This window comes from Lampetra fluviatilis, chromosome 32, assembly GCF_964198595.1.
Source record: "Lampetra fluviatilis chromosome 32, kcLamFluv1.1, whole genome shotgun sequence".
Classification (NCBI taxonomy): domain Eukaryota; kingdom Metazoa; phylum Chordata; class Hyperoartia; order Petromyzontiformes; family Petromyzontidae; genus Lampetra; species Lampetra fluviatilis.
Window position 1 is genome coordinate 1682716 of NC_136306.1, and position 20350 is coordinate 1703065.

General features: G+C 45.4%; 1 protein-coding gene across 1 annotated transcript in view; it reads left to right on the plus strand.

Annotated features, from left to right (window-relative positions):
• LOC144943615 (protein phosphatase 1H-like) overlaps window positions 1-12116 on the plus strand; it is a 104412-nt gene extending 92296 nt beyond the window's left edge. The window contains exon 11 of the mRNA XM_078871232.1: window positions 817-12116. Within this exon, the coding sequence (XP_078727358.1) occupies window positions 817-967 (151 nt within the window). The 3' untranslated portion in view covers window positions 968-12116. The remainder of the gene's footprint in view (window positions 1-816) is intronic.
• The last annotated feature ends 8234 nt before the right edge of the window (window positions 12117-20350 follow it).

The window sequence follows — 20350 nt, forward strand, 5'->3', positions numbered from 1 at the left end:
CTTTATATATATACAAAACGGTGATAGCCTAGTGACCTACAATTATCTGCATGTGTAATAACTAATTTGTCTCGGATGGTATTTTCTACGCTGGGTCGCCGTAGGTTAGCCTTGGCCAATGCGTCTCCAAGGTGCGCTGCGTCTCGTTTGTAATGAGGTGACCCCCGTGATCATCACCGTGAGGGAATCGTGATGAGACATTGCTGCTGAACTGCCCGTTCTGGAAAATAATTAGACATTTTATTTATTGAAGCATGGAGTTGTCCGATTATTACCTCGCTACGAACTAGTGACCTCGGCACACAGGCATATGGACGAAAAGAACGGACCAACAGGCTGAGAGACTGGCAGGCGAGCACTGTAGACTTGAGACTGGGAGGTTCACATCCTGGTGAGGGTTAATGCAGTCCCATTAACCATGAGCAGCAGCAGCAGAGTGTGTCAACTTCAGCACTGGGGTGACAAAAGGGCGGACAGGCGTGCTGTGCCGGCCTTCACATGTGCTCGCTTGACAGCACTCACCCCAACAGTCTGTTAAAAGCTATGTATAGATATTGAACTTCTTTTGCACCGTACGTAGCCAACGCTAATTGGAGGTGCAGGGGACGGACAACAAACTTGACACAATCGGTTGTAAAGAAAGCAATTTGCAATCTAGATTTGAAAGTCAATAGCTCCAGGGGCTTCCTAATAACGGAGGGAAGAGCGTTCCAGACGGCAGCAGAAGCGCATCTGAAAGCGCGCAAACGCTGTGACCGTCCTTGTCCGATGGCCAGCCAGAAGGCGCCGCCGTGAAGATGTCTTTGTGCCCGGCAGGTACACGCTGGCATCGCAGGAGCTGGTGATGAAGGCGCGCGGCGTGCTGCGCGAAAAGGGCTGGCGCATCACCAACGAGAAGCTGGGCTCCGGCGACGACATCACCGTGTTCATCATCCCGCTGCACCACGGCAACAACCGGTCGGCTTGAGACGTGGGCGGGCGCGGGCAGGCGAGCCGGCGGGCCGGTGGGCGCCACCGCGGCCGAACCGCGGCGTGGCCGTAGCCGCTTTCGGCGTCGCTTTGCTGTTTTAGGCCGTCGCTTTGCTACCGCGGTCGATCGTGGCAACGGCGGCGGGGGACCGCATTGTGGGGGGGGTGGAGGGGGGTGGAATGTGGTCGGGTCCGTGGGTAGCGATGTCGTTTATGGACACCCCCCCCCGCCCCCTGCGGTGACGCGGGCGGCGGGCATCCGTCTCGGCCGTTGCGCGACGATCATGCGCCGTGTACGTGTCCTGTGTCCGGTGTTCACTCGTGGTGTCTGGCTAGGACCCTCCTCCTACTTTGGGCGTTTTTTGTTCGCGACCCCCCCCCCCCCCCCGGAGTTGGGTGTGCGGCGTGCGCAAGGAGCCAATTCCGGGAATCGATGTCACGGAACCACATTCGGTCTGCAGAGTCGCACTCGGCTCTGTCTGGCGGAGTCATTCGGCGCCCTGGCGCTCGCCGTTTCGCGTCGCAAAAGGAGGCAATGCTCGGTCAGTAGTAGGAACCTAGCGACCCGCGCGTCCATAGCAATAGCGGACCAAAGGTATAGCGCGATGCATTTGTCGTTTTATCCCCGTCCATGCGACATCTTGTGTTCCCGGTGGGTCCCAGGTGCCTCGTGCAAAGACCCTTCTCTGCACGTGCGCTGGGCGGCAGCGATGGCCTTAGGAGAGATCGCGGGAAATCTTGGAAGCGTTCATCCTCTCTGTTTCATAACTGGCAGATATTTTGGCATTGAACTGTTTTGTGGTTGTCAATCATGGGAAGGGCAGCTCTTAGGATTGGACTGACACTAATTCTGGAGATGGAATTGGCACGAACCCAGCTGATTCCTGCTGGCTTCATGCCAGCTGACGAGTCTCGACGTGCATAACTTTGAAGCAATAGCGCAGCGGGGAATTGATACGGTCAGAGCTGCACCTGAGGCTGACGCAGAGCAACTCGTAAGTACAAAGTGCCTATTCTGGTTATTGAATACCCATTCTCGACGAGTAAAACTTCACCACAACCGCACACACATAGAGACGGGCAACAATTTTACCAACACCATGGGATTTTGTTTCCGGCTGCGTGACCTGTCCACACCCTTTGAAGTCGTACATTTTGCATCCGAATGAGCACAGTTAAAACACCATTTTATTCACTGCAGTCTTCTGGGGTGTTGCCTTATTTGAGCGCGTGTATTTTTGACGGCAATTGTTTGCTCAGAGGAAATGGCGGACATTTTTTGGAGCCTGGCTGTTTAGAGGCCTCGCTAGCGATACCTGCTCGTAAGTTTAGTTTGTTCGCCGCCGCTTTTAAACTCAACCATCCTCAACCGTAGACAAATTTCCTAGGGGAACCTTTAAAAGCAGCTCACGGCAAACACGTGCGCAGACGTTACCGATGCTGTGCCTTTGTTGGCAAGCGTAGCACGTCGTTTGCTGGCCTTGTGAAAATTTGGACAATCTGAATGCTTGCCACAAGGCCCTGTTGGCCGATCTGCGGCGAAGAAATGTGTGGTGCGTGGAAAGCTTCACATCCCAGCGTTGGCTTCGCCGCGCCAATGGCGCGTCACGCAGTCAAGGTAACTGCGTGGAGCATTGCCCCCCACCACCCGACGTGGCCCAGGGACCAGGCACCGCGTGACACCTTCCCCCCACCGCTTGTGCAATATCACCTCCAATGGGTCAGCGTGGAATACCCCCCCCCCCACAATAAACATTGTGGTTGACAACAACAACAACAACCCATCCAGTGGCCTACGACAGATTGGGTGGATATGACTCTGCTGGACCACGTGTGGCTTCATTGGTTGTCGTTGCAAATCTAAAGTAATCACAGTCCTCCGCTTTGTAGTCAATTAGAGTACATCATGAACCAAAAAAACCCATCCAAAACAATCCAGAAACCTTTAAAATAAAAAAATGTGTTATGACTGTACCTTGTTTTGAGGATACGTTGTGTCTGCTCTGTTGGAGTGAGGTGGCTCCTGCTTAAAATGTGGGAGCAGGCGGATCGCTCGATGACGAATCATTGCTCGGTGGGCAAAACCTGGGCCTGAGAGAGCACGGCGGCCCTGTGTCCCATCGCTTAAAGACGCGAGCCACTCTGTTCAGCGCAAGAGCAAACGGATTTGGCGTCCACAGTCCTTGTTGTCGTGAACACTTCTCTTCATTACTTATCTGACCATTCCATTCGGTTGCCAGGAATGGCACAAACTGAGCGTATGAATTTAGAAACTTTCCTTTTGAAATCGCTGCAACATTGAAGCAATTCCCCTTCAACTCTCACAACTTAACTTCTCAAATATGCTCGTGTGTTGGAGAAGTGTTACAACACAAAAATGCATTGCCAAAATACAACTGAACACGCTTTTGTTATTTTTGTTTTTTAGTTGCATTCAAAGTAATGCAACAATGTGTTATGTAAAAAAAAATGATGTATCTGTTTCAAGAAAATGTGAATGTTGATATTGTTATTTAATGTGTAGACAAAACACTTAAGTACATCAAGACCTGAGAATTAATCATGTACATGTTCTCTGTTGCAAATTAACGCTGTACCGAAATTGCTCATCTCCCCAGTTAAAGAGGCACACCACACACGACAATGCGACTACGCCGGGAGTATTGAGACTGGCGACAAAGCTGTCCGTTAGGCGTAGTGGATAGGGCACGATTATTGCATTTAGGCCACGCTGATGGACTATGCACGTACGTGTGTTGAACTTCTTTCGCACCGTACGTAGCCAACTGTGCCCATCGGAGGTGCAGGTAATAATCGAACCTATGTCCCATGTGTCTCACGAATGCGCCCATCCACAAGCAGTTGCCAGTTATTGATTCGTGCAGCTGCCCGGCAACAACAATAACAACAATGGAGGATTGCCACGTTGTGTGGTGTTCCGCACAGTGACCTTAAATGCCTCCGTCACATCATCAACATTTCAGTTTTCAGTTTATTTTGAAGTACCCTGTGAGCAAAGACGCTCTTGAATCGGGATTCGTCAACAAAAAGCATCGGTTCCCTGGCAAACATAACAGGTCGCAAGAAAAATAAAAAATAAATACATAACGAAGGGGGGAAATGGAAACGAGTCACAATCGTGCACGGCGGCTCGGCAACAGGATGCCGCGGGTGAACCACCCAAACTAGTCGAAGGTAAAAACTCGTTTGCAAGCGTAAAATTAATAACAGTCAATGACTGTCACGAGCTTGTCTTGAATATATAAGAAGACAATGGTGTTGCTTCTCGCTGGGCTCCCGTGTAGTTCCACAAATGACGTAGTTGGCATTGCTTGAAAGTCGAGGCCCTGGTGTCTTAAAAGTCTCAAAACTGAATCATGACACATCTGTCAAACCTCTGGAGCGATGAGCAAAGTGCACTTCTGAAGATGCTTTCGCCCTCTGATTCAAAACACAGGCGCTGTTGGTTTCATTTTGAATTTATCCTGAGTGTTACTTGATAAGATGAGCGATTGAATAACAGGCAGACGCAAAATCCCAATTGCTTATCTACGTGATAATTATTTAAGAACAGCTTTGTTTACAAACGTTTGCAAATAACGGTGCACATTGTTTCATTTAATGTGTATGTGTGTAATTTATGGGCATGCTGCATACGTCGAGCACAAACTTTAGTGCTTCTCTGTTTCAAGTGACTTATTTTGATTTTGCGCTTTGTAATAGGTTTGTTGCTGCACATATTATATTACGCCAATTGAAGTGTATTTACTGAAAATCACCATATTGCACAGGGCAAACGAATCCACATTGGGCTTTCGAAAATAGCCGTCGTTAGTTTACTCCACGTAATTTTAACACGGCATATCTAAACTAGATTCGAAGCTTTCCTGACTGCAGGAATTACTCTTTGGTTCTTTCGGTAAAGTCTTTGTGCCTTTGTGTGTGTCTCTCTCTGTTTGTCTCTGTGTGAGTCTCTCTCTGCTTGTGTGTCTGTCTGTGTGTCTCCGTGTCTATGTTTTGTCTCGCTCTCAAATGTAGCAATCTTTGGAAGAACGTAATAAACCAGGTGGGGTGTTGACTATTTTGTTGGCCGACTCTGTGTTGTATTGCATTATATTTCCAAGTTTACTATGTTTGTTTTCTCATTCGTTTGTACCTGATGATGGTTGCTTGTGTTGCAATCGAAACATCGTATTCTATTATTATTTAAATTAATTTATTTCTACGTGACTTTTCCGAAAGAACCAAAGAGCATATTTATAGTGTTTGTTTTGGTTGCGGTCATATTTGACACACACACACACCCACCTCAATGATCAGGCTACAGTGTAATTGGCTCTAGGAGGTCTGGATGATCACGTAACCGAGCGGAGGACAACTTATACAGTCTGTTCTCCGATAACGCTGAGTGTTTTCATAACGCCAATTGGATATAACGCGATGAATGTATCAGGGAACACAGTTTTATAACGCGGATGCGAATTGGATTTAGCGCGATTGAGTGACCACAACTACTCCGCACGAGTAGGAGTAAGCAGTTTGTCCAGCTGCCTCGGCGTAGCGTCATCACGCAAGGCGTTGGGATGCTGCTGGATACTTCTAGCTGCTACCCACGCGCCTCAGTCCTTGCTCAGCCTGCATACGCATCTCACGCGTTATCGCGGACTGTGCTTTACCGTATATTATATATTATTTATTTTAACGCAATTTTCCCATAATCCAGTGTTCTTCAGGAACGCAACTACCATGTTACAGGAGAACAGACTCTACATAAGTTAACAAGGCTGCCTCAACTCTCCCATGTGCGCTGTTACCCAGCACGATGTCCGTCGTTTCGCTCCACATCCTGGGAGCTTCTTCAGGATTGTAACCATCAAAAGACGTTGCGCGCCATACGCTGGAAACCCATTTATTTCGTTGGGAAGGTACCAGAATGTTGAGCGAAACGTCGGACGTCGTGCCAAATAACACGTGGTACGGCCCAAAACGTACCGGAGAGCTGTACCGCACAACCGCACAACCGCAAACATAGAGGCAGTAGAAAGACTGCATGAAGTTGAAGTTAAACTAATATGTTCATAAATATTTACCAAGCTGAATCTGCGCACGGCACTATTTCGAGATTATACTTTGGTTGGCATTCAAATTGCATCGCGTATATACTTGTGTAGTGAATGTGCACACGTGACACGGTTGAAATGTTTCGAAAAATTTAGAATTTTTAAAAGTTCCCTAGCCTCCCGAGAAGAAAATAAAAGTCAATATTCAATACCGTAATAACGCTCCATACATAACGAAAGCACCCATGTCCACTTTGAGAAACAATCACGAGCTTTCACCTAGCTAGATAATGGACTTATTTTATTATCAACTTCATGCGAGGATTCGCATTTGTTGAGGCAAAATGTGGTCGCATGCCGCGGCATGTTCACTGGGAGTTGGAGGACCCTAGGTTTTAATCGCAGCGCAGTCGTCGCTTCCACGACGCCTTGTCTCAGGTGGGCTGTGATGCCCTTGAGCAGAATTCCTCTCAACTGGGTCAGGCCAGCACTGCGTGGCGCCATTGCAGGAGAGTCAATGACCGCAGCTGAAAATATGGAAGGAGAGTCTGCTTGTCAAATTAAATTTGCATCGATCCATTGGCAGAATTGCTCGCACTCAAGCCTAACCCAATATCCCATTCTCACGCCGCTTGGTAGACCATCTCACGCCACTCGTAAACTATACTGAACTATGTTTTATTTTACCACTGAGGTAAATAGTTATTTTTCTAGAAGCGACCAGGCCACAAATTATAGTCTGCGAAATGGCTTATCACGTGGAAATGTATAGCAGCCAAATGCTCTAAACGCGCGTTGTTTCTCAATGTGGAGGGAGGTAAAACCCAGAGGGCCCGGAGACATCCACACCATCACGGGGAGAACGTGCGAAGCTCCAAATATACAGCAGCAGGCGTCAGGGTCGGGATCGTACCCACAACCTCCTGAATACCAGGCGAGGGAGTTAACATATCGTGCAAGTTCTGCCTCGTGGTGGTGCAGCTCTCCTATCCTAGCAGCGGATCCCACGCTGATGCACGTTGCTGCACGCCATGGATGAAGTTAGGCCGACATGAACAGCTGCGCAAATGTTGTGGACTGAATTCAAAGCACGTCGGTGCGCCTGATGAGCAAGCTGCCGGCTTGAATTCCAGAAAACGTCGCTGGTGCGCGCGTGAAAAGTAACAACCCATCTGCTGCCCGTGAGTGAGCTGCAATGTAACCAATGGTTGGACTGTACGGCACGTACTGCGCTGCGCCAGCGAGGTGGCCCCGATAGTGCTCAAAACTCCCTGGAGGCTCATGATAGGCGGTAAAGGCGCAGCCCTGCAATCGCCCGCTCACGCCACCGCTGACGGGAGGGCTTCCACTCGACCAGGGGTCGGCAACCCGCGGCTCCAGAGCCGCATGTGGCTCTTGACGGACTGCTTCGTGACGTTATTTATTAAGGACCACCATCTCGTATTCACCACACAGTGCATTGCGGCTCTTGAATTGTTGAGGTTTCTTTTTACCGAATTCGAAAAAAAATGCTCTTCTTGTTATTTTGGTTGCTGACCCCTGCCCCCAGAGGGATGTCTAGAAAGCCCCTCTCCAGGAAATCTTGGCCTACTCTTTCTAGGCTTGGCAGACGTCTTAGAAGAGATCAAAGTACCCGCACTTTACCCCTCCACAAGCGGCCGTGACAATTGTTTCTGCCAGACCGGGAGATTTAAATCGCAGTGACGACCTTTGGGGTGCATGTCCAGTGTGCTAACCATCACACCATGGCAGCGTCTTCCAGACTAATTATTATTTTCAAAACGCGCGAATACCAGACTATACAGGTCGACGTGGGACTACGCATGTAATCCTGGACCCATATGGCTTATATACCAAGGGAAGCCACACTTGAGTCTGAAGACTTTTTTTCCAGCAGGGTCCTGCATTGGGATGTATTGTCCAACACCATTTACATTCTAGGCTCTTAGCTACGTAAAGAAACGAGAGAATCCGGAGGAACCCCATGCACAAGGGGGAGAGAATGTACACATGAAGGCGACCGAGTCAAGAATCGAACCCAGGTTCCTCTGCTGTGAGGCACGTGTCTCATCACCATATGCAGTGCCTCTGCCAAATAAGACTCAGTGGGGCGCCACAGTGGCGAGATGTTAACTACCTCGCCTGGTATACAGGACGTCGTGGGTTCGATCGCGACCATGGCGCCTGCTGCTGTATATTTGTCGTTTGCGTGTCTCCTCGTGGTTGCGTGGATTTTCTCTGGGCCCTCCGGTTTTTTCCCTCCACGTTTCGAAACGTGTGTTTAGAGTATTTGGCTGCTATGAATTTCCACGTGATGAGCCACTTCGTTGAGCTGTTATTTTTGATTGCCAGGTCGCTTTTGAAAAAGAGCTATAAAGCCTGTTAGAATAAAAATATAAATGATGGATTTTAAGTTTTCGTGACTGCAGGGATCCATACTCTTTGGTTCTTTCGGCAAAGTCACGTATTAATAAATCAGCAGTTTTCCTGCTGTATCGGTTCCACCTGATGGCGGTCGCGTGTGTTGCGATCGAAACGTCGTGATTGAATTTTTATTTTAGTTTTATACCTACTTGACTTTACTGAAAGAACCAAAGAGTTTAAAAAAAATTGTTTAGTTTTTAGTTTCATCTGGGTTCTCAAGTGTGGCGGATTGATGGTCTCAGTCCAGTCACCAATGACTGGGACCACAAAAACCCCATCACGTTACACCGATAACACAATCCGGATAAAACTGGGGGTTAAAAAACATAGGGGAAATATCGTGGTACGACCCAATATAAATACATATGAATGTGTATGCCATCTGCTTAGTAATATTCCGTGGGTACCATTGGCTGCAAGGGTGATTTATGTCATATCTAATTTTAGTTTCCAGTACCTTTCTACCAGAACACATTGTTCTACTAAACTTTCAAATTTGCTTATTTCACATCTTGCATAACACGCAGGACTGTATTGCAGATTTATACTTTTCTGGGTAAGGAACACAGAAAAATGTGAAACCCCCATTATTGCTGAGGATATATATATACTCCAGTAACTCGAACCTTGAATAGTCTGTGATAATATATATATACAGTTGTGAAAGAGAGTTCAATACATTTAATGTGTGCATCATTAGATAGTGTCATTCATAATTTTGACAGAGTTGTCATTAAATTATTGGTTATCCATAACGCTTCGTGAAGCCCATTATGGATTTGCTTGTTCTGACACAAATGCGTCGTGTTGCCTTGGATCATTGTGGGTAAAGCAAACTTCAGCAGAACTTCGCATTTAAATACCAAATCTGTTGTTTTCCATCAGCCTATTGGCTTTCTAGACCACGGTTATCAAGCAGCATGTGTTTAAGCGAGCACATCTGGACTGGGTTACTGGGCCGAAACCAGAGCAAGTACTTTATTTACTATTAGTGATTTGCGTACCTTTACTGTATTTTGCACTCCAATCGTGTGTTGCATTGTTCACTGTTGTAACCAGCTAACCCGCCCCTACTGGCAGCTGTGAGAAAAGAGCTTCACAGCTCATCGGATTCTTCCGGTCTAAAGAAATATTCTGTTTATGTCAGACCTGTTCAACAAATACCGCTGGATTACCAGATGGTATTGGGAAGAGAACTCTCTGTAAACTTCGGGACCCCGTCCAACCCAGAGGGTCCATTGAGTTCTGCTTCGACTCGCTTTTGTCATGCCATGGAGCTGCTTGGTGACACAGCCGAGGGTGCAATGTTAGAGAGGTTAAAAGTCACCTAGACGCAGCTACCCCCCAAACCCCAGTGACTTGGTGTGTGTCCATCCGTCAGGTGCCTGTTTTAAAACGAGTACATTGGTTGTAATAAAATATACTTGGCCGTGTCTTCCGTGGTCTGCTTAAACCCAAGGACGACAATGCTGTATCCCTCACCCACGTTGTATATACATATACTGTGATCCATTTATAGACTGCCCCTTAATGAAAACAAGTCTCGTGTGTAAATTACAAAGAGGGGCATGAGAAATCAAGTGGTGCATCTATAAATGTATCCGTGTATTGTTCAAATTCTCCATAATACAGGGATTTTTTGGGGTTAGATCGTGTAAATATATAAATGTGTCGTTAAACCCACCACCACCCGACACAGCCAATTAGTGAAGGTTTGTCACGTAAACAGAACGTGGCCAATTCGTTACTAATACAGCAACACCGGTGTGTTGGAGAGAGCCAAGCCACAACATTTAAAATCTGAGTACGATGTTTCACTAGTAATTACAACTAGCTTCATCAGGCGATAGCCAGATTTGTTTACTTGACAAACCTTGCTAGTGGGCTGTTGGGTGGTGGCGGGTTTAACGACACATTGATATATTTACGCAAACTCACCCAAAAAAAACCTGCTATGAATAACATTGGCCGCGGAAACCTGCCACGTGCTAAACATTTCGACTTCTGTTTACAGTATAGTGCTTAGGTTTAATATGAATTCATATTGAATCAGGTGCTGTGTTGTATACCTCATGGAATTGTTATTTTTATGTACTAAACTGACACCCTGATTAAACTTCCGTGAAATAAAACTCAATCCTATCGTCACCCCTGATCCTTTGACCAAAATCCAAAGTCTGGCCTTTCGAATTCCATTCGATGACCTGCTGAGAAAAAAAGAAAGCACAAATCTCATGATACCTTGATCGAATGTTGCTTTCATGGACAGAAAAAAAAGTTTATCGCATTATAAAATGCAATATGCTTAATACAAAACATGTAACATAAACACGTGGAACTGTTGTTGTGCCGTTATTTTTTGTGTCTCATAAAATACAACCAAATGTATTTCCAGAGAGAGAGACGTTGGTTTCCATTGCCCTCTGTCTTCTCCCTCTCATGCCCTCGTATGCGATGCTTGCGTTGAGCTCGTTGTGACGATGTTTGCGTTCAGTTCGCTTCATGCAGCTTATGTAGAAACTTGTCAGTGGCGTTCAGAATAAATTTGAGAAAATACAAGTACCTACCGTTTGTGTGGATGAAAACCAGCATTTCCTCTGCTCTGATTACATTCCCGATTTTAAAAAGAAAACGCTGCCATGTTCTTAATACTGTGTATACTTAACCTTCAACGTAGATGGGGTTTGTTTCCGTCTCGGTGAGCCGTGTTTGTTTTTGGGAGAGACCACACCGTTGGTGGTAGCTTTTTAAAAAAGAAATTGTCATTAAACCTCCTCCACCTGACAAGTTTGTGACGAGTTCACGACCCCATGAAGCTCAAAGCAGTTGGGAGTGAAAAGTCGAACATTGATTTTAAATTCCGCTCCTCCTTAGCGCAATCATCTTGGCGCAACCACCCCAATGTGAAAATCACAATTCAGCCATACGAAGAAGGCGGTGATCATTCAAGTCGTGAACATCCTTCAGCCAGCGGTGAGGAGGAGGAGCCGCATCGCTCAGAATCGGATCCATACATTGGCCGCACGTAAATAACATCTTTGGCAATGTGACAGTCTTGTCGGCCGGTGGAGGGTTTCATGGCAAGAAATGTGCGCATGAAATCACCACGGTGACCCTCGCCGCAAAAACGAACGCGCGTCCGTTCGTGCGCCGCTGGTGTTCCCGAGTGGTGGAACCGGGCGATGTTGCGCACTTTAGGTCTCGTCCAGTAAACGTTTGAGAATGTAGTTCACGGCCGTGCAGTGTGGTGGAGTACAGCGTCCGTCCGTCTGATCGTTGGGAATCTCTGCGTCGCTGTTTGCACATCGCACTCTCTGCGGTGCGGACACTGGTTACTGCGTTAGGAACTAACATATTAACATTTTAACAACTCGAAAAAATGTCTTTCTCGTAACAGGTACGGCGTATTTGTTTTAGCGATAGATGGCTTTACTGGCTGTTGTGTTCTGGTTTTGGTTATTAAAACAATAAACTAACTTTCGAATGTTGTTTGTAATTTTTCAACAACAAAAAATCAAGGCCACGGGAGCTAAGCACTTTTGAATCTTGGTTGAAAAGTAATTTATTTCAAACTGCTTTTGTTTAGTTTGTTGTCCTCACACACCTCCAATAAGCACGGTTGGCTGCTTACGGTGCGAAAGAAGTTCAACATACACTACATTATACCAGGTTTGGAAATTATAGATTATATTCTGAGTTATATTGTGTATGTGTACATAACGGCGACAGCGTGTGTGTAATCTTGATTTGAAGCTTTCGTGACTGCAGGAATCCATACTCTTTGGTTCTTTCGATAAAGTCACGTAGTTAGAAATATGGTCACCATAAATTTAAACTCAGCTGTACAGCATGATGGATGTAATGACATCACGTGGTCATGGTGTTAGTTACCGGTGGGAAGCAAACCCGGGTGTTTGGGTTCACAGTGCAGTGAGCTAACCATTCACACCGCTCCACACCCACAACATTTTACTGTTCTACAATTTCCATGAGTAAAAAATAATACGTACAACACGCATGGGACACGTTGTCATTAAATTGAATGAGATACATAATCAAGGGCATTTATCATGCCTTTATGAAGCCATTTGAATTGGATTGACATTGTTGTTATACATGAGAATGCAATTTCAATGTATTACATGCACTCATTGTACTATTTGGGAACGTGTAATCAAGCGTAATGCATCTCCTGACATACTGCAAGCCGATTGGGGTCACTCGAGGTGACTGTAACTGACTCAAATGTTTGGCCCTGGCAATGCCCTACAGTCTGCAGCACATGCACATACATTGAACCGATTTATTTTCTCAACAAATTCGTTTATTTTAATGTCTGCTGCAGTTAAGAGACTATGAATAAAAACACATGAGACTCGAAGATGGCATGGCCTTGATTTGAAATTACTGTTTAAATCAAGGCCATGCCATAGGCATACACTAGTCTATTCCTATCCACGATGTCACAGGCGTTTTGTCAACTTGATATCAGCCTGCTCACGCAGGCAATGCATTGTAGAAGTACCCAGTCACATTCACAACTGAACTTCTTTCATGGAGATTTCACCTCGGAGAATGTGTCCAATCCACATATTTTGCCTTTTCTGGAATGTTATAGTTAAACTTATCTTCTTCATAGGTGAAGGTGATGTCGTCACCTCAGTTTAAAAGGCCCGACCCAGACAGCAGTGCTCGGGCTGAACGATTCATCGATTTCAAATCGAAATCGCAATTTTAAACTATGCGATTAGCAAATCGCAAAGGCTGCGATTTTTTGCGATTTGAAAAGTCCTATTACTTTCTTATTGGAATTGTTTTATTGTTTATTATAATAAATGTATTTATTTAACTTAACAATTGTTCTATGTTTGATTGTTCTATTTCAATTAAAACATTTAGAAAAACATGTTGGAAGCAATTAATCTATTTTAGGTTCTCATCTTTGCATTAGCAGTTTATATTTTGATGGTATAATGTGGTAATGCTCCATCACATGTTTTAAATCTATTACACAGTGAATATTGAACTGAAGCTTGACTTGAATTTTTTTAATTGCCAATCAAATCGCAATCGCAATATCTGTCAGAAAAATCGCAATTAGATATTTTCCCGAAACCATTCAGCCCTAAGCAGTGCCACCCTTACACACACAGGGCACCTACTGCCCTGTAAATTAATCCACTTGGTAATTTATATACAAATAAAAAATTACCGATTACAACGTAGTAAAATAACGTATTTAAATGTAAATTATACCACTGCCCAAATTACACCACAGAGCTACTTCTCGAGTTCCTTTACATTCAACACATTTTCACCTTCAGAGCTGCAAGGAGACGGATTTTGTAAACATTAACATTGAAATCATGCCTTACAGCACAGCGAATGGTCATGACTTTGAGATTCTCAACTGGCCAAGTTGGGAACGTGATTGTATCTTGAGGCTGGATGGCCCAGATTTGAATTCCTGTTCAGTGGTGGCGGGTTGGAGCCGGGGCATTGTCTCCTGGAGCCACCGAGCCATCTCGGCTTCTGTCAGTTTTGACGGATTGTCATTCCTGGCAAATTGCACGGCGGCGCTAATGCACAGCCGTTGAAATCGCAGCGGGTGGGAAGCGGTGTGTGTGTGTGGAATAAAGGGTGTGCGTGGGTCTGCATTTCAAGCCATCCACGTTTGCTCCAGGGAGCACGTAAATCAGAATCTGAGATGTCTGGCAGTCTTTGGCTGACAGTATTTCTGGCAAACTGCTTTTCCTGATTGATATACGTTTACGTGTGTACGCTTACCATGTGGTACATTCTAGAGATGAGTTTCGGATTTAATTTGTCAGGATGTCAGATTTTGAGATTTCTGGATTCCATTTTGGATTTGTTTAATATTTTTGTCAGATTTACAAATACTCGACTTGAATGGCTCATTGGTTATGCACTACATTAAATTAACCTCATGGCGAGACCCTGGGGTCCCGAATAAACGGAAGTCAAGATCGTTATTAATTTAATTTATGGCACGGATCATTCTGTTGCCGTGTCGTTCGTCAAAGCGCAGCGGTGAGGACGAATGCGCAGGAGAGCTGAACAAGCGAATGGCACTCCATGCTCGGGTATGGGCAAGATCTTAAAGGGCCGTCCATAAATGACGTCACGCGATTTTGGACGATTTTTGACCCCCCGCCCCCCCCCCCTTCGGCACACGGCGTCACAAAAAGTCAGACCCCCCTCAAATATGACGTCACAAAGCTCTGCCCCCCCCCAAATATAAAATATGCTTCAAATCGCTTTAAACTATTGTCATTGTAGTGCGTATTTAATGTGGCGCTGCACTCTGATGTTGTAGGAGAAAACATTTATTAAAAAGTCTTTAATTAAGTAGAACGTGTTGTCTATCTATATATATAAAATCGCAAATCTGTCTGTCTGTGTGTCGCCGGACCATACGCAGTTTCATTGGACGAAATGTGAGGGATTTGCGAGACACGATTGGTCCGTTTGGTTTTCCACGGCGGTTGCCCCTGGCAACGGGTAGCAACGCATTCGCTGCGGGGTGGACGCCATTTTTAATTCCCGTTAAAAATATGCGCACGCATTAACACGCGACTCTGAGGTAAATTCATCAAAGTTTCACGTCCTCTTCACTCCCCCCCCACCCTAATATGTGCAATTACTATTATAGGGTCGGTAGATAATAAAATTATAGCGATTAGACAGTATTATTGTAGCGCGGGGGGGGGGGGGGGTAACGGCCCCAGTACCCAGCCTCAGCCGGGTGGGCAATTTAGGCGAGGCTGGAGGCTCTGCACGGTACTAGGCCTCGACACCCCACCACACTATAGGCCGTACATATTACTGCACAGCGGCCCAGGAGATCGTGGCTGGGGGGGGGGGCAGGGTTAGCAGCCCATCTGTGTATATATGTAAGGTTATTAAGAAATATATTTTTCACCCGGGCAACGCCGGGTACTTCTGCTAGTATTTATTTAAAGTTGCGCATTTTGATGTGACGTCACATTTCTCACCCCCCCGTCACACATCGTCACAAATGTCTACCCCCCCCCCCTAGGTGCGTGACATCATTTATGAACGGCCCCTTATCCAAAGCTGCTCAAAGTGCCTACACGACTTAAGTCCTTTATTTGTCATAATACAGTGAAACTGCTCTCTTATCTTCATTATTACCGTATTTGTGACCTACCAATGTCTGCAGCCAGGATCAATCGATGACAATCCTATTACCTGCAGATATTTAACAGATGATATGCGTTGCACCGTTAATTCCTCCTGTTTGATTATACTTCTCTTGTCCGTATGCATCTGTGCAGACAGGTTTTATTTTTGCGGTTAAGGCATAGTCCCCACATACTGCTCGTATCAACGCGGATAAGAGGAGCGGCGACCCACTACTCTGTAGAGTAACATTGGTAGAAACGCTTGTTACAATATGAACAGCGCATTGAAAAGGCGTACTATTTTATGTACTGTTTACAAAGTGTGTTCACAAATCCACACTGAGAAACACGATGATTGACAGAGGGGTGTAAATATTTTTTTCGATAGTGTATGTAAATAGAGGTACTGCAGGTAAGTCGTTTTTTATTTTTAAAGCATAGTTTAAACAAGACAACACTTGCCACCATCCTTCAAACCGTTTGGTGAAAAAGAGCAAAGTTTTTTGTTTACGTTATAATATGTTTACATTATAATTTAATGTTTATGCGAGAGCCGGGGCTTATGGGACCCTGGGGTCCCGCCATAAGGTTCAAATGTTATTTTATATCTTTAAATATTAATCGTCCAGTCGGTAAGACAATATTTTTCATTTAAATATATGAATAATTTAAGCAAATATGATATCACTTGTCAAATTGACATCACGTGGCGACACTTTTGACTGGATATTCTTGGAAGTTATCCCATGGAAGTGATGTCAATCACCATATCACATGTTGGGAACTTTCCGATCAACCGAAATTGTGTATCTCGGTCCGAATTGTGGGGTGTGTCGGAATTAATTAAAGTATTGGGGACACATCCTGAAAACAGTCTTTCATGCAGCAACAGTGTATCAAATGAATTGCATTAAAACATGTTTTTCACAAAGTTTGTTTATATAGTGTATTGTACATACACTGTATATTGTACATTGTGTATTATACATACACAGTGTATCTATAATGTGTACTGTACACTGTGTATTGTACACTGTGTATTGTACACTGTGTATTGTACACTGTGTATTATACATTGTGTATTGTACATTGTGTTTTATACATACACTGTGTATTGTACATTGTGTATTGTACATACACTGTATATTTTATTTACAGTGTGTAGCCGAGTGGCACGGTTTTTTTACTCACAGTTGGAAGATTGAAAGTTCAAGTGCTGGTATTGGATTAAAGCAGCCCATCATCCAGTAAATTCTATTTTGTGCGCACTACTTTTATGCACATCGAGGCACCCACAATATTGAAAGCCTGTCCCTCTGTGTGTTTGTCTCTCGTCTCTGTGTATATCTGCTGGCTCTCAACATGTGCCCGTGTATTTACGTGTCTGGCTGCGCTGCTGCGTGTCTGTGTGCATCTCTGTTTCTGCCATTGTCTATGTGCCCGTGGTTCTCGACACCAAGGGCCAAAGAACTATGGCCCACTGCAGGGAGTCGTCTCCGTGGCAGCCCCACCTCTGTAATGAACGCACCCATCATCATCATTGTGCCCCTGCCGCCGCCGCTGCTGCACATACACAGTAGCAGCAGAATGATCAGCGTTCAACCTCCACCGACTTTTCAGAGACACTTCAAAGCGACCCACCGATTTCCCCGAGCTCTCGACTGACACTGAGTTTGGCTCAGAGTGGCGGTCTTGTGTGTGTGTGATTACAATGCTGTTCCACGTAGCACATGCGCCACCACCTGGCTGTACTGCCAAAGCCACGGGTGGACTGTGGTGTGTGTTTGCTACAGCTGGGATATCCAATTAATTCAGCGATCGATTAATTGGCTCGATGACTCGACGAATAGCAGAACGTGAGCTATGCGGGGGGAGAAAAGTCACCGTCTCTGGAAGAACCCGAACCAAGTGTGGTGAATCAGCGGTTGAACCCAGTTAAACTCAACTATTTATTTGTATTTTACCAGGTAAGGCCCACTGAGCTATGGAGTTCTATTTCAGAAGCGACCTGGCCACAAATGATAGCTCAATGAAGTGGCTTGTTATCGTGTGGACATTTATAGCAGCCAAATACTCTGAACGCGTGTTCATTCTAAATGTGGAGGAAAGAACCAGATCTGGAGAAAAATCCACGCGACCACGGGGAGAACACAAAAACTCCAAATATACCGGCGTCAGGGTCGGGATCGAACCCACGACCTCCTGAATACCAGGCGAGTTAATTATCAAAATCAATTGAGTGTCCTTGTTGGCACGCGTGTTCTGCTACTGCTGACGGTTGTATTTGGGAGAATGTAAATATTTCTCTGATGTTGAAGTTACGTGCAAAACTAGCTACTACTGGCCAAGACTAATTAGATAATCTATCAAATTGACAAAAATATATAAATAATTTTAACCGTTCGGGTAGCTACCGCCTTAGTGCTGCGTGGAAGCGAATAATCCAATAATACATTGTTTAAATGCATGCCTATAAAGGAAGCATACTTCAATAGGGATTACTGTTGGTACGGCTATTTTAAAACACAATAGACAGGAAGGACATGATCAAAGGGATCGCATAATGCACATGCATAATGTACGTTGACTCATTAATCCCCCCCCCCCCCCACTTTGCGCAAGAGCATAGAAGCGTGGTCACCACATCTACGCCTCTATATAAGGAAACAGTTAGACTTCTCCACAAATCTGGCTGTCGCCTGATGAAGCTCGTTGTAATTACTGGCGAAACGTCGTACTCAGATTGTAAATGTTGTGGTATTGCATGTCAGGAATGATATCCTTCACAGATGGGATTAAATCACGGATTTTGTGTACTGTATTGAATCGGACCTGGGTCTTGTGTTTGTTTAAGATTTGGACATAGTTTTGGTAACACCTGCTATGTATGGCAAGGTGATGGTTTTGATTGGGTCCTCAGATGGTTGTCTCCAACCATGGGGAGACATACTCTTTGTTTTTCTCGGTAGAGTCACGTAGGTTAAAAAAGAAAACAAATAAATTAAATCACGACGTTTCGGAGGCAACACAAGCTTCCGTCTTCAGGTGAAACCGTCACAGCAAAATTGCTGTATCAAGTGAAGAGAAGTCCCAAGAGGCACGACCTTATATACTGGTTACTTTAGTTACCTGCTTTGAATTTTACCCACCCAGCAGCATAACAAAAGGCGGCTTAATCCTAGCTTGCTTATCTACTTCTGCCATCTACATTACAAAGGCTCAGTTCCAGCAGCCGTACTGACCATCTCACAACTCCTCCTCTCCCGCGGCCCATCCTGGCTCCTCCCCCCTTAGCCAGTATATAAGGTCGTGCCTCTTGGGACTTCTCGTCACTTGATACAGCAATTTTGCTGTGACGGTTTCACCTGAAGACGGAAGATGGTGTTGCCTCCGAAACGTCGTGATTTAATTTATTTGTTTTCTTTTTTAACCTACGTGACTTTACCGAAAAAACCAAAGAGTATGAATCATTGCAGTCACGAAAGCTTCAAGTCTAGAATAAATACATGGGGAGACAACCATCTGGTACTCTGCAAACCTTTGGGCTACCATCAAAGATTTGTCCATGAATCCATCCAGACATATATAAACACAGAGACAATTTCAACCGAGATGGGTACAAGCTGAGCAATCATTGGAAGGACGTTATTAACCAAGCAAAGTCGCAACTTGGTGTGGTGCTTCCATTCTTCCCTGCCGTTTGGCTGTTATCTCCGACTCTCTGAGTTGCATTGCCCTGTTAGGTGCCTCTGCATTAACGGGCTAGGGTCTCACTAACATGGCCACCTCTGCTCCCTTAGCCTCGATGTATCGATGGTTCTGGCTGTGTGATGGGCTGTGTGTCTCACTGGCGCGACCACCATTGTGGTGGTTCTCTTGCGTTGACGCGCTTGCCTCTCACAGCGCAGTTGGCAGCACTGCAGCAGCTTGTGTTGCACATAGACATTACATTAACTTGCTAATCCCCCTAATCTCCCTGCATAATCTCTGCCATCAACATAGTGCTAATCTCCCATGAACACTGCTGTTGTGCGCATATGCGGGGACGGTGCTCTTGTGCGGCGACGGAAGCTCATTTCATCTCTCTCCCTAATCTCTCTCTCCCTAATCTCCCCCATTAACACAACCGACGTGCTTGCGTCCGGGGATGGAATTCCTTTCCAGCTCAGACCCCGCCTGCTTGCCCTTCGCCACATAAATAACCTCTTGTTGTAACGGCTCTCGCTGGTTCAGCAGTTCCAATGCTGAACCAGAGAGCGACTGTGTTGTGTAAATAAATGCGGATTGCAAAGAGAGGCGCACCATCTATGAAGAGCCTAAGCAAGGATACCGTTCGTCTGGCTGATGGGAATGGAGCCCGCTGACCTCTGGATGGCAAGTGCAGTGTTGCTGACTATTAAAAACGAACTCTTTGTCAGAAGCGACCTGGCCACAAATGATAGCTCAACGAAGTGGCTTATCATCATGTGGACATTTTTATCAGCCAAATACTCTGAAAGCACGATGTTGATAATAATTGTGGAGGGAAAATCCGGATGACCCGGAGAAAAATCCACACGTACACGGGGGGAGAGAGAGAACACCTGTAAACTTGAAATATGCAGCGTCAGCGTCGGGATCGAACCCACGACCTCCTATATACGAGGTAGTTCAGAAACAGAATATTTATTTTGATTTAGTATCTATTTCGATTTAGTATCTTTCACACGACGGTCAATGGTACAGTGTATA